The sequence below is a fragment of the Dasypus novemcinctus genome, chromosome 8 (genome assembly GCF_030445035.2).
Source record: "Dasypus novemcinctus isolate mDasNov1 chromosome 8, mDasNov1.1.hap2, whole genome shotgun sequence".
NCBI classification, from domain to species: Eukaryota; Metazoa; Chordata; class Mammalia; order Cingulata; family Dasypodidae; genus Dasypus; species Dasypus novemcinctus.
Window position 1 is genome coordinate 89,594,169 of NC_080680.1, and position 11,575 is coordinate 89,605,743.

At 61.5% G+C, this 11,575-nt stretch overlaps 1 protein-coding gene across 1 annotated transcript in view; it reads left to right on the forward strand.

Annotated features, from left to right (window-relative positions):
- NIBAN2 (niban apoptosis regulator 2) overlaps positions 1 to 11,575 on the forward strand; it is a 49,624-nt gene that overhangs the window by 35,551 nt on the left and 2,498 nt on the right. Inside the window, exons 4-13 of the mRNA XM_058302879.2 lie at positions 1,146 to 1,251; positions 2,507 to 2,674; positions 6,828 to 6,943; positions 7,445 to 7,549; positions 7,641 to 7,803; positions 8,877 to 9,064; positions 9,977 to 10,132; positions 10,665 to 10,781; positions 11,005 to 11,112; positions 11,259 to 11,370. Of these exons, the coding sequence (XP_058158862.1) occupies positions 1,146 to 1,251; positions 2,507 to 2,674; positions 6,828 to 6,943; positions 7,445 to 7,549; positions 7,641 to 7,803; positions 8,877 to 9,064; positions 9,977 to 10,132; positions 10,665 to 10,781; positions 11,005 to 11,112; positions 11,259 to 11,370 (1,339 nt within the window). The remainder of the gene's footprint in view (positions 1 to 1,145; positions 1,252 to 2,506; positions 2,675 to 6,827; positions 6,944 to 7,444; positions 7,550 to 7,640; positions 7,804 to 8,876; positions 9,065 to 9,976; positions 10,133 to 10,664; positions 10,782 to 11,004; positions 11,113 to 11,258; positions 11,371 to 11,575) is intronic.

Here is an 11,575-nt window from a genome sequence, read left to right on the forward strand (position 1 = left end):
TCTCTTGTGTCATCTTGTTGTGTTAGCTTGCCACACCTGCCTGCCATGCCAGCTCGCTGTCTTTTTTTAGGAGGTTCGGGAAACCTAACTGTGGTAGGCAGGAGCTCAGTCGCCTGAGGCACTTCCGCGTCCCCTGATTTCTTCTAAACATTTCTTCAGAGCAGCATAAAGGACAGGCCTGAATTCCTTCGTTTCTAGGCAGCCACTGTTAGAGGAGCAACCTCACGCCCCTGGGCAGTGGCTCTCAAGTGAATCCCCTGGAGGACTTTTTCAAAACAAATTGCTGGTTTCACCCCAGAGGTTTTGCTTCAAGTCCAGGGTAAGCCAAGCCCCAGTGCCAACCCAGCTGCATTTCCAGGGCGTTGCTGTTGCTCTTGATAAAAGGAACCGTACTTAACCTTACTTTGAGAACCACTGCCCCAGGGGTTCTGAGTCACTTCAAAAAAATGTGTGGAATAGTGATACCTGGTGTCAGGTGCAGCGTGACAGCCCTGCTGTGTGCGCTGTTTCATCAGAACCCCCCCACCCCCCAATCACGGGTGTAAGGAAGCGGTGAAACAGTGTCCAGGCCTAATTCCCCTTTTCTCGCACAGGGGACTGGGACTTAGTGGTAATTAGAACATAGACAGCTGGTGGGAAGTTTAGGATACTGGTCAAAGAGCCTCTGGAGGCAGACAGACCTGGTGTATGTCTGAGGCCTGCTGTCTACCCACTGTGGATTTGTGGCTAATAACAGCACCCACCTTTTGGGAGGTGAGAATTCTGTAAAATGAAGTGTGATGCCCTTAGCACATCGCCTGGTGTGTGATAAACATTCCACTAGTGGTAGCTGCTAGTATCAGGCCTGGGAGGTGGGAGCCGGTATCAGCCTAGTTTTGTAGATGAGATTAAGGAAGCTTTACTTCAGCAGCACCGGAAGGTACCCCGTGGAGCCCGGGTTTGAGCCCAGAGCCTGGGGCTGGCTCGCTCGGCCACGCTGTCTCTAGCCGAGGCGGTGGTCAAGCTCTTGCTCCTCTTCTTTCCCTCCTCTTCCTCCTCCCTCCCTCAAAAAGGCACACTGAGTGGGTCCCTGGAGCCCAGCCGGGTGGGCCGTGGGGCTTGGCCACCCCTTACCCCCGGGTCCATCTCTTTCGCACTCTTCTCAGGCCTATGAGCGGCAGGTAGCGCCCCGCGCCATCATCAACAGTGCAGGCTACAAGATCCTCACCTCCGTGGACCAGTACCTGGACCTCGTTGGCAGCTCCTTACCAGGTAAAGGGCCCTGCGGCCCCGGCTGATACGCCACACAGGCCCGGGGGGTTGGCCCTGGGACGGGGGACCCTGAGCCTGAGTTCTAGGCCCCGTGTTTGCTGAACGAACAGCTGGGCCTAGAGATGTCAGCAAGCCAAGAACCTCCTGGGCCTTCAAGCGACGGGCCACCTGGGCTCCAGGAGGCAGGGGTTTGCCTGAGGCCACGTAGGGTATCGGGCTGGACTCGCTGGGTCCCCACTTGAGTAGCTTCCTGAGCCTTACACCCTGCAGCTGGGAACAGGGACTCCGCCCCTTGGCCCTTCCCTCCTCGCGGAGGGCTTGAGGAGACGCCCAGAGAAGACAATCCAGGCGACCCTGCTTTGTAAACTCCCAAGTCGACATGGGGTTTGTGAGGAGAATTCAGGCCTCCTGATGCTGTCCCGCCCTGCAGAAGCCTACGGGGACAGCAGCTGCCTTGCGGATGACGCTGGGGAAGCTAAGGGGCGTGAGGAGATGCCTGGGGTGGCGTTATGCCCTCAGGCTGGACTTGGGAGTCATTCCCGCAGGCGGCTGTTCCGTGAGCCTGACCTTCCCGATTCCAGTTTTGGCACTGGCTTCTTGGGCAAGTCGCTGCCTCTTCCTCCCTCTGGCCCTCAGTTTCTTCAGCATCTGCAAATGAGCACGAAGAGAACTGCCCCTGGGTGTAGCGAGCCCTGCGCGGCCCAGCCTGGGCCCATGCAGGGCACGGAGGGGCACTGGCGCTGTCTTCTCAGCAGGCAGTGGTGGCCACAGGCCCACTTATCTCACTGGAAAGCAAATATCACTGTCCTACAAAACAGAAAGAGAAATACTTCTTCTTTACCCCTGGCCCCCGTCCCCACTTGGACATGTAAATCATACCTTGGCTTCCCGTGCTGAAGTTTGACGGGAACCCCTTGAAGGTCATGCTCAGCTCGGCTCTGACCCAGCATTTGTGCCTTACACGCGGGGTTTGAAACCCGACCCAAAGGGAGGTGCAGGCGCGTCTATTGCCAGCTCTGAGACGTGGGTCTCAACGATGCTGTAGAATTCTGAGGTTCCTTTCGCCAGGCTGTGGCGAGTACAGCAAGAAGGAAGGATGCTGACCCCCCACTGACCACCTGCTGGTCACCCCGGGACGGGCCGTTCCGCGGCCTGAGCCTGTCTCTCAGGGTAGGGGCTGCGGGATCAGCTGCCTGCGGTCCTGTGGCCGAGGGAAACTGCCATCGGCAGCCACTAACCGGAGCTGTCTCCACAGGGACCACGTCGAAGTCGGGCTCCACCCCCATTCTCAAGTGCCCCACGCAGTTCCCACTTATCCTCTGGCATCCTTCTGCACGCCACTACTACTTCTGCTTGATGACAGAGGCAGAGCAGGACAAGTGGCAGGCGGTCCTGCAAGACTGCATCCGGCACTGCAACAACGGTGAGCGCCGGGCTGTGGGAGGCAGGGTCAGCCGCCGTGTGCTGACACCTGGTGGCCGGGTGTGGCGTGGCAACCCTGCTCTACGGGTTCTGATTTTCCTCTGGGTTGTAAGAAACCAGGGTAATATCACCTTTAACCTTCTCCCTTGGTGAAAATATGTGGCTCAGAGAAAACCTGGGAAGTCGTTCACAGAAAGGTGTGGTTGCTGAGTCCTGGATCACAGTCCTTGTGTTTGAATCCTGATGCCGCCACTTTCTAGCAACATGACCTTAGGAGACCAGTGTACCTCCTGGAGCCTCCGTAGGATGGCGATAATCATCTCTCCCCGTGTCTCATGGGTTTGTGAGGATTCACAGTGAGAGTCCCCTCAGTGCTCAGTCTGGATGACTTTTTAATTTTTTCTTACTTCACCATTTCCTGCAGGGACGACCTGGGAACTTTGCTTCCTTGTTCTGGGTCTCATTGTTCTCATCTCTTCCAGCTCATTCATTCAACAAGCACGGCCCAGGACCGGGCACTGAGGGACGCCCTTGTGCGGCCAGTGGGGGGCGGAGTGGACAGATGTTAAGCAGATGAGGACAGCAGAGGTGATGAGTCACAGCTGCGCTGAGTGCTGGCCGAGGAGCCCCCAGAGAGCCTCGGGGCGGCGGAGGGGCCGGCCAGGGCAGGCTCCCTTGAGGAGGTGATGAAGAGTCACCGCGCAGGCGAGGAATGTTCCAGACAGAGGTAGCAGCAAGCAGAAGGGAGGTCCTCAGGCGGGAGCAGCATAGAGGAGGAACTGCGGGGGCCCGAGGTGGGGAGGTCGGGTCAGGACGGCCTCCCAGGGCTCTACGGTGTTTGTCCTGAGGCACCTGGGGAAGGAACGGCCGGTCCTGAAGCCTGAACTTCCTTCCTGATGACCCGGCCTCGGGCTTTCTGAGAGGGCGGCAGCTCCCCCACCCGTCCTCCTGCCCTGGCAGCCCGTGGGCACCAGCGCTGGACACCTGGAGGCCGGGCTGGCCACTGCGCTGACTTGGTGCAACCCACTCGCCCTGCTCAGCTCTCCAGAGCTCCCCGCCCTGCCTGGAATCTGCCGGGGGGGGGGGGGGGGGGGCGGGGCGGGGGGGACCAGGCCTTCAGTCAAGCCACCCTGCCACCTGGGCCAGCCCTGCACCCACAAAGGGCCTCCTGTTCCCAGGTCCCCGGGGGTTGACTGGGTGGAGCTGCTCAGGGCTGGGGCTGCCTGACCTGAGGCCCCTCCCCCTCCCCCTCCCCCTCCCCTGCCCAGCTCCACCCCCTCCAGGTTTCCAAGGCTGACCTGACTGGGTGGCCCCAGGTCAGGCAGGGGGGAGGTCAGAGCAAGAGGGGGACAGAGCCAGGTGAGGAAGAGCCCTCGTTCGGCTTCCCGTGTGTGAGTGGGGGTGTGGGGGTGCTGTGCTCAGCCTCACAGGACTCCGAGGAGGGAAGACGCGGTTTGGGCAGGGCACTGGGCCCCACGCCTGGCACATAGCGAGCACTCAGCTGGGAGGCTGTGGGAAGCCTCTTGGGTGAGGGTGGGTGGGCAGGAGGGGAGCGCTGCTGGGCCTGGGGCACAGGGGCGGGAGGAAGGGGTGTCCTGGGACAGGAGGGTGTTGGCCGTGGGGGAGAGGGCCCCTTTACCCCAGGGTAGTTGCTGACAAAGCTGGTTTCACACGAGGCCCTTTCCTCCGCCCTGAGGACTGTGGGAAAGTTCTCTGCTTCCTCCGACTCAGACGCTGGGGCCTGGAATCTGAGGAGCCTGGAATTGCTCACTACAGGGGCTGCCAGGAAGTGGGGGGCGGGAGGGAGAAGGGAGGCCAGGCTGGGTGGACGCCAGTCCGACCCAAGGCCCCCCTCACATCCTGCATTCCTGGAGCAGCTGGGGGTGGCAAGAGGCAGCCGGGGCACTTGCGCAGCAGAGTCCTTGGTGTGGGCCTGGCCTGCAGGGGCCAAGACGCTTTCTGTCTGACCAGGACTCCGATGCAGTTTTCTTTATCAGCCTGGCCCTTAGGACCCCAAAGGCAGGAACTCTCCAGGTCTGGACTCAGATGGTCCTGGGTTTGAGCCATGGCCCTGCCATCCCCTGGCTGTGTGTCCTTGAGCAAGTAACTTTGCCTCTCTGAGCCTCGGTTTCCTCAACTGGAAAAGTGGGGCTAAGAAGAGCCCTTCTCTCACAGGGTTATTTTGAGGATTAAAGGAGTAGCTGCATGTACAGGGCTCAGCCCAGGGCTGGGCTCAGGGTGGGCTCAGCAGGGGACCCTCACTCTCCTTAAACTTGCAGCTCAGCGGGCAGAATAAAGAGGGTCCCAGGGGGCACAAGGGCTTGGGGACTGGCCCGAGGCCACTTGTCTGCCCAGCCAGAGCCAGGACTCGGGGTGCCTGCAGCCTCCTTCCTGCCACCCCAACCTCCCCTTCCTGTCACCCGGAAAGGGGCCCTGCCCAGCACACCTGAGCTGGGCAGAATGTAAATGCCCCAGCGTGGGAGAGGCCGCATGTAAAGGCGCAGCCCAGATTTTCCAGGCAAAACCTGGTCTCTAGGAGATGGCCGCCCCCTGCTCCGCTGCCCTGGCCCCTGCCCACCCTCAGGACCCTCGTGCCCCCCTCCCAGGCAGGAGCCAGTGCTGGCGGGGGGTGGGGGGGTAGGGGGGCTGGGCCCCGGCCTGCCGAGCTCCTTCCCGCCCCCCCCCCCGCGGGCGGTGGTGGCCTGTGGTCAGCCCGACGTGGGGAGGAGCCCTCCCCGCCCCCGAGGGGGACTTTTCCTCTGCGGGGGTGACTCACCCCAGAGTCATTGCAGGAGCCGGGGTTTCTGTGCACAGGCTGCTGCTTCCCCTTCCCCCGGCTCTGGGGAGGCGGTGGCCAGAGGCCCGGGCCCGGCGCGGCTCCTCGCGGTGTGGGGTCCGCAGCTCCCTGCAGCTGCCCCCCAGCCCCGAGCGGAGGGCCCTGCCCTGTTGACCGGCCCCCCGGCGTCGTGGGTCCTGGGGGTGGGAGGGCACCCCCAGACGGCTAGGCCGCTTGCGTCATCACCAACCGTAGCCGGAGTGTGGGAATATTGTTTTTCCTAATCGTCATCAGTGACAGCCCCCTTCATTTATTCCTGAATGAAAAGTTTCTCGCGTCCGCGCCTGCCCGGGCCCGGCAGGCGGCGGGACCCACTCCGTGCTCCAGCGCCTAGTTCCCGGCGCCAGGCCCTGCGGACCCGGCAGTCTGTCCCGGCGCCCGGCCCCCTCCCCCACCACGGACCCGCAGAGGATGTGTGCAGCCAGGCTGGCGGCCATTGTGCCCACTGTTCAGAAGGGGAAACTGAGGCCCATTTGGGTTCAGTGCTGTAGGAAAAGGCTCTCGGGCCCAGTCGGCCCCCTGCTTATTTTTGTAAGTGTTTTTGGAGCAGAGCCATGCCCATCTGTCAGTGTGTCCTGCGGCTGCTTTAGTGTGACAGTGGCAGAGCTGAGCGGTGGTGACAGCAACATCTGGCCTGTAAAGCCCTTTACTCTCCGACCCTTTACAGGAAAAGTGACGGACTCTTTCTTTTTTCTTCTGTCTGGTTGCGTCATCATCTTTTTGGTGGGCACTTCCCTGCACGGGGTCCCGCGCCTCTCCGCGCAGGTCTGGGATGCCTTTTTTTCCCCTTTTTTTCCCAGGAGGTCCCAGGGATCAAACTCAGGTCCTCCATATGGTGGACGGGAGCCCAGTGACTTGAGCCACAGCCGCTTCCCAGTTACAGCCTCTTGATCCAGGAAGTACGGGGGTGCCTGGACTGGAGCAGGGATCTCTGGGTGCCTTTAGAGCATGCTCTGCCGCCCGGGCAGCCTCTTGCAGGAGGCCCGGCCTGGGACCCGCGCCCATGGCCTCACCTCTGTGCCTGTCTCTTCATCCTAAAGTTGGGTTAATAGTAGGTGCGCGGCTCAGTGGTGGTGGGAGGATTCCAGGAAGTGAAGTGGACGCAGAGGAAGGTGGCTGTGCGGGCGGGCGGGCGGCGGGCACGGCAGCACTGCCACCACCGCTGCTGCTGCGGTTCCTGCTAAGGCGGGAGTCGGCGGCCTCTCCTGAGCGTGCAAGGGCGTGCACACGGGTGCGTGGGCGTGCGGGGTAGCCAGCCGGTCTTGGTGGAGGCCGCTGGGCCGTCGTGCTGACCCCTCTCCCTCCCTCTCCTGGACAGGGATCCCTGAGGAGTCCAAGGTTGAGGGCCCTGCGTTCACCGACGCCATCCGCATGTACCGCCAGTCGAGGGAGCTGTATGGCACCTGGGAGATGCTGTGCGGGAACGAGGTGCAGGTGAGGCCGGGAGGGCTGGCGGAGGGACGGCAGACCGCACCTGGCTGGAACTCGGTCCAGAGGGTGGGGCTGGACACGGAGATGGGGGCTGCAGGGCTGGCAAGCTAAGATTTGGGCGGGTTGGGGCATGAGGTGGGTCATCCAGGTGGAGGTGATCTTTATTTTGTTTATTTACTGGGCTGGGCCAAGTGCCTGAGGAGAGCTGTAAACAAGGTGACACAACTCTGGCTCTCAGGGAGCTCTCAGTCTAGCAGGAGAAACAAATAGACATATACAATTTCACGTGCAGTAATGCAGGGAGGCAGCATGTGCAAATGCCCTGAGGTAGGACTCCTGAGCAGAGGGCCAAGAAAGCAGCAGAGACAGGGAGCAGAGGGCCGAGCACGGGCGGTGGGGGAAGCCGTGGGGGCTCGGGTGGCCGAGCTCGCAGGAAGGCAGGGCAGGCCACGCCAGCTGGGCGTGCTTCGACCCCTGCCCCGACTTGCGCCTCCCCGGCCTTAGATCCTGAGCAACCTGGTGATGGAGGAACTGGGCCCTGAGCTGAAGGCTGAGCTCGCCCCGCGGCTGAAGGGGAAAGCGCAGGAGCGCCAGCGGCAGTGGATCCAGGTGGGCGAGCCGGGGACCCGGGGGCGGGCAGGGTGTCTGCCGCCGGCCCCGCACCCTCGGCCTGGCGCCGACACTGTGGCTCTGCCCACAGATCTCGGACGCCGTGTACCGCATGGTGTACGAGCAGGCCAAGGCGCGCTTCGAGGAGGTGCTGTCCCAGCTGCAGCTGGCCCGGCCGGGCATGGAGGCCGTCATCCGCACCGACATGGACCAGATCATCACCTCCAAGGAGCACCTGGCCAGCAAGATCCGAGGTAGGCAGGCCCCTGTGCCGAGCGTGCGCAAGCCACCGGCCCTCCAGGGGGCCCGGCTCGGTTTTATTTCGTGAAGACCTATACCAGGTGGGATTCTTTTCCATGTGAATTCCAGGGCAAGGTGTTGATTCGCTGATCATTTAAAAAAACCAAAATAATTTGAGCTGCTGTTCCTCCAACCCCTGTGAGTAGTTTTGTGCCTGCTGTTTCTAAAACCTGCTTTCTACTGGCCAGGTTTTTTTGTCAAAGAGGTTGAAGTCGTCTCCTCGTCTTCAGTTAATCACAGTTTTTACCCCGTGTCATTTTAGCAGGCATCAGTTTGATTTTGTGGTGATTTGCTTTCAGCAGGTCTGACCTTCTCAGGTCAATATGTGCTCCCTTCTCTTCCCAGCCAGATGGGATCCTTTAGCTTGCTTGTCACACACCACACATTTTGCCACGTGCGGTTTTAGCAGTCGTCACTTGCCTGCAGGTTATTCTGCACTAGTGGTATTCATTTTGAGTTGGATGGGAGGCCAAGACTTGGCATTTCTTCTGTGGAGTAAACAGCATCAGCTGGGCAGAGGGGGTGGCTATGAAAACACCCCTGTGTAAAAATGGCTCTGTCAGAATGTCCTGGAGATGGTCCCGGCCCACAGGGCCTTTCACATAATTACGCAGGGCCAGGCTGGGCCGTTCCAGAACAGGATCTGGTTCAGGTTTTGCAAAACCACAAAGCTCATTGAATCCACTAAAGTGTTTTGTTTTTCTGTTTTTCCTGCTGAAGTGTTTTCTTTATTTTTTTAAACGAAGGAGCAAACCCCCCTCTCCGTCTCTAGCTATGCGGAAAACTGCTGACGCTTTTGGACTTGGCCATCACAGTTTCAGAAATGTCAGGGTCGGGTCTCAGAGCCCTCTATTATAACGCTTACGGCCCGGACTTACTATCTTTACGAGCTGTTTCTCTAGAGGCGTTCGGCTTGCCAACGCGGTCACCAGGGGTTGTGTTTTAAAAAGAGGACGGGACGGCGCGGCCAGCGCCTGGGCTTCCGGGGTGACTGGCAGGACCCTTGCTAACCTGGCCGCCCCCGCAGCCTTCATCCTGCCCAAGGCGGAGGTGTGCGTGCGGAACCACGTGCAGCCCTACATCCCGTCCATCCTGGAGGCCCTGATGGCGCCCACCAGCCAGGGCTTCGCCGAGGTGCGCGACGTCTTCTTCAAGGAGGTCACCGACATGAACCTGAACGTCATCAACGAGGGCGGCATTGACAAGCTGGGCGAGGTGAGGCCGCGCGCGCCCCGCAGCCGGGGAGGGTCCTGGCGCAGCCCTGCCCCTGCCTGCTGGCCTCGGTCTGCTCGGCCCCGTCAGGCCCTTGCTGAGTGACCCGGTGGCATTGACCTGTGAATGGAGAGGGTCTGCTGCAGACGGAGGGCAGGGTGCACGCGGCCAGCACGGCTACAAGTCCTGTCGGAGGCCAGCCCTTAGGGGAAGTGGCCCCCAGCCTTTACCAGCCAAGAAGTTGGCTAAATATGACAATACGTAACAGAGAAAGGAGGGAGGGAGGGAAGACAGGCTTTGGGTATAAGTAACGTGATTAACAAGGTAAAACTACACCAGTGTCTGCCAAGTCGTGCACTCTGTAAATGGAGACACCCGTCTCCTCTAACTTGCCCTCAGTCACCTGGTGACTGGGTCATCATCCCTCCGCAGACCCCATTTGGGGTGGTCTCCTGCCTGGATCCCCACGTACTTATCAGGCACAGACGGAGTTTTGTTGTGTCATCTTAGTTTCTTGCCCCCATATTGGGAGTGCATAATTAAAATCATGCAATTCAAGAGCTGGAAGGGACCTTAGAGGGCATCAGAAATACTCTCCTGATTTTGAGGCTGAGGAAACCAAGGCTCAGAGAAGGTGAGCAACTTGGTCAAAGTCACCCAGCGCCCCAGAAGGGATGAGAGCCTGGTGCTCTGCTGCTGGGCCGTGCACCCTGCCTTCAGGCCCTTCCCGCCCCAGGCCCTCTGGTGCTTACCCTCAAGGGGAACCCCCCAGGTGGCTGGAGCCAGTCCCAGGCAAGGTAGGGGGGCTGCGGGGGCTGCCTGGCCACTCAGGTGGTGTCCTGGGGGACTGCAGGGGCTACCTGGCTGCTCAGGTGGCGCCCTGGTTCAGGCCCCACACGTCCTGCCTCCCCGCAGTACATGGAGAAGCTGTCCCAGCTGGCGTACCACCCCCTCAAGATGCAGAGCTGCTACGGGAAGATGGAGCCACTGCGGCTCGACGGGCTGCAGCAGCGTTTTGACGTGTCCAGCACATCCGTGTTTAAGCAGCGAGCCCAGATCCACATGCGTGAGGTGGGCCCCGAGGCTGCTGCCCCCAGCACACCCCACAGTCCCTGCTCGTGGCCTTCCCTGGGAGAGGCCCCTTCCCCACGTGGCCTGGCTGCTGGGCCACCTGCCCTCCGCTGAGCCACACGCCAGCCCTGCCCCTCCTGCTGCCCGAGCCTGCCCTTCTGCTGGGAGCGCCTGTCCTCTGTTCACCTGGCGAACGCTGCCTCATCTTTCAGGTCTCAGCTTAGAGACCTCTTCCTCCAGGAAGCCCCCCCGCTCCCCCAGCCCCTTTCTGCAGGTGCACAGGACCCCAGGCCTCTGTTTCCTGTCTCCTTGGGTGGGACTGACCCCAGAGCCCCATCCTGTGCCAGGCGCTTGCGAGACCCTGGGTAGCTGCGAGTGGGTGAATAAGTGAATGGACAAGTGAATGAGCACACAGGCCGCCTCCCTTTCTGGGGTGGACCTGGGGGCAGCTGCCTGGGAGTCCGCCAGAGGCACACAGGCAGGGACTGTGGCCGCTCTGGGGGCTTCACCTGCTGCGTGCTGTCCCCTGCAGCAAATGGACAACGCCGTGTACACCTTCGAGACCCTCCTGCACCAGGAGCTGGGGAAGGGGCCTACCAAGGAGGAGCTGTGCAAGTCGATTCAGCGGATCCTGGAGCGGGTGCTGAAGGTGAGCGGGCCCCCTGCCGCCCCTGCCCCGGAGCCTCCGCTCGTGCGGCCAGGCCCGCGCCCCCCACGGTTGTTGCCTGGGAGGGGGTCCCGCTCTCGGCCCCTGTTACAGATGAGGCTGCTGGTCTTCTGTCCTCCCACCAGGGGCTGGTGGAGCCCACTGCTCTGGCTTCAGTGCCCCCTGACCTTGAGCCCCCCCCGCTGTGCCCCTCCTCCTCCGGCAGAAATACGACTACGACAGCAGCTCGGTGCGCAAGAGGTTCTTCCGGGAGGCGCTGCTGCAGATCGCCATCCCCTTCCTGCTCAAGAAGCTGGCCCCCACCTGCAAGTCGGTGCGTGTCCCCCTCCCCAGCCTCTTGGCCACCGTCTCAGATCCGGTCCCTGAGAGCCAGAGCAGGCCTGACTTGCCGGGACCCCCCCCCCGCCGGCCCCACCCTGACCTGTCCCCGCTGCCCCCATGCCTGTCCCACCCTGGCAGGAGCTGCCGCGGTTCCAGGAGCTGATCTTCGAGGACTTCGCCCGGTTCATCCTGGTGGAGAACACTTACGAGGAGGTGGTGCTGCAGACTGTCATGAAGGACATCATGCAGGGTGGGTCCCGGGGGGCCGGGCGGGGTAGACCCCTCTGCCGCTGGGGTGCTGGGAGGGCAGGTGATGGCGCTGGCAGCTGAGAGGCCTTCCCCGTGGGGTCAGTGAGATGCAGAGAAGAGCTTCTTCAGCCTTACACGCGTGACTGGGCTAAGCCCATCCCAGCTGTGTGGCCTCAGGAGGGTAGGATCCCACCTCTGAGCCTGTT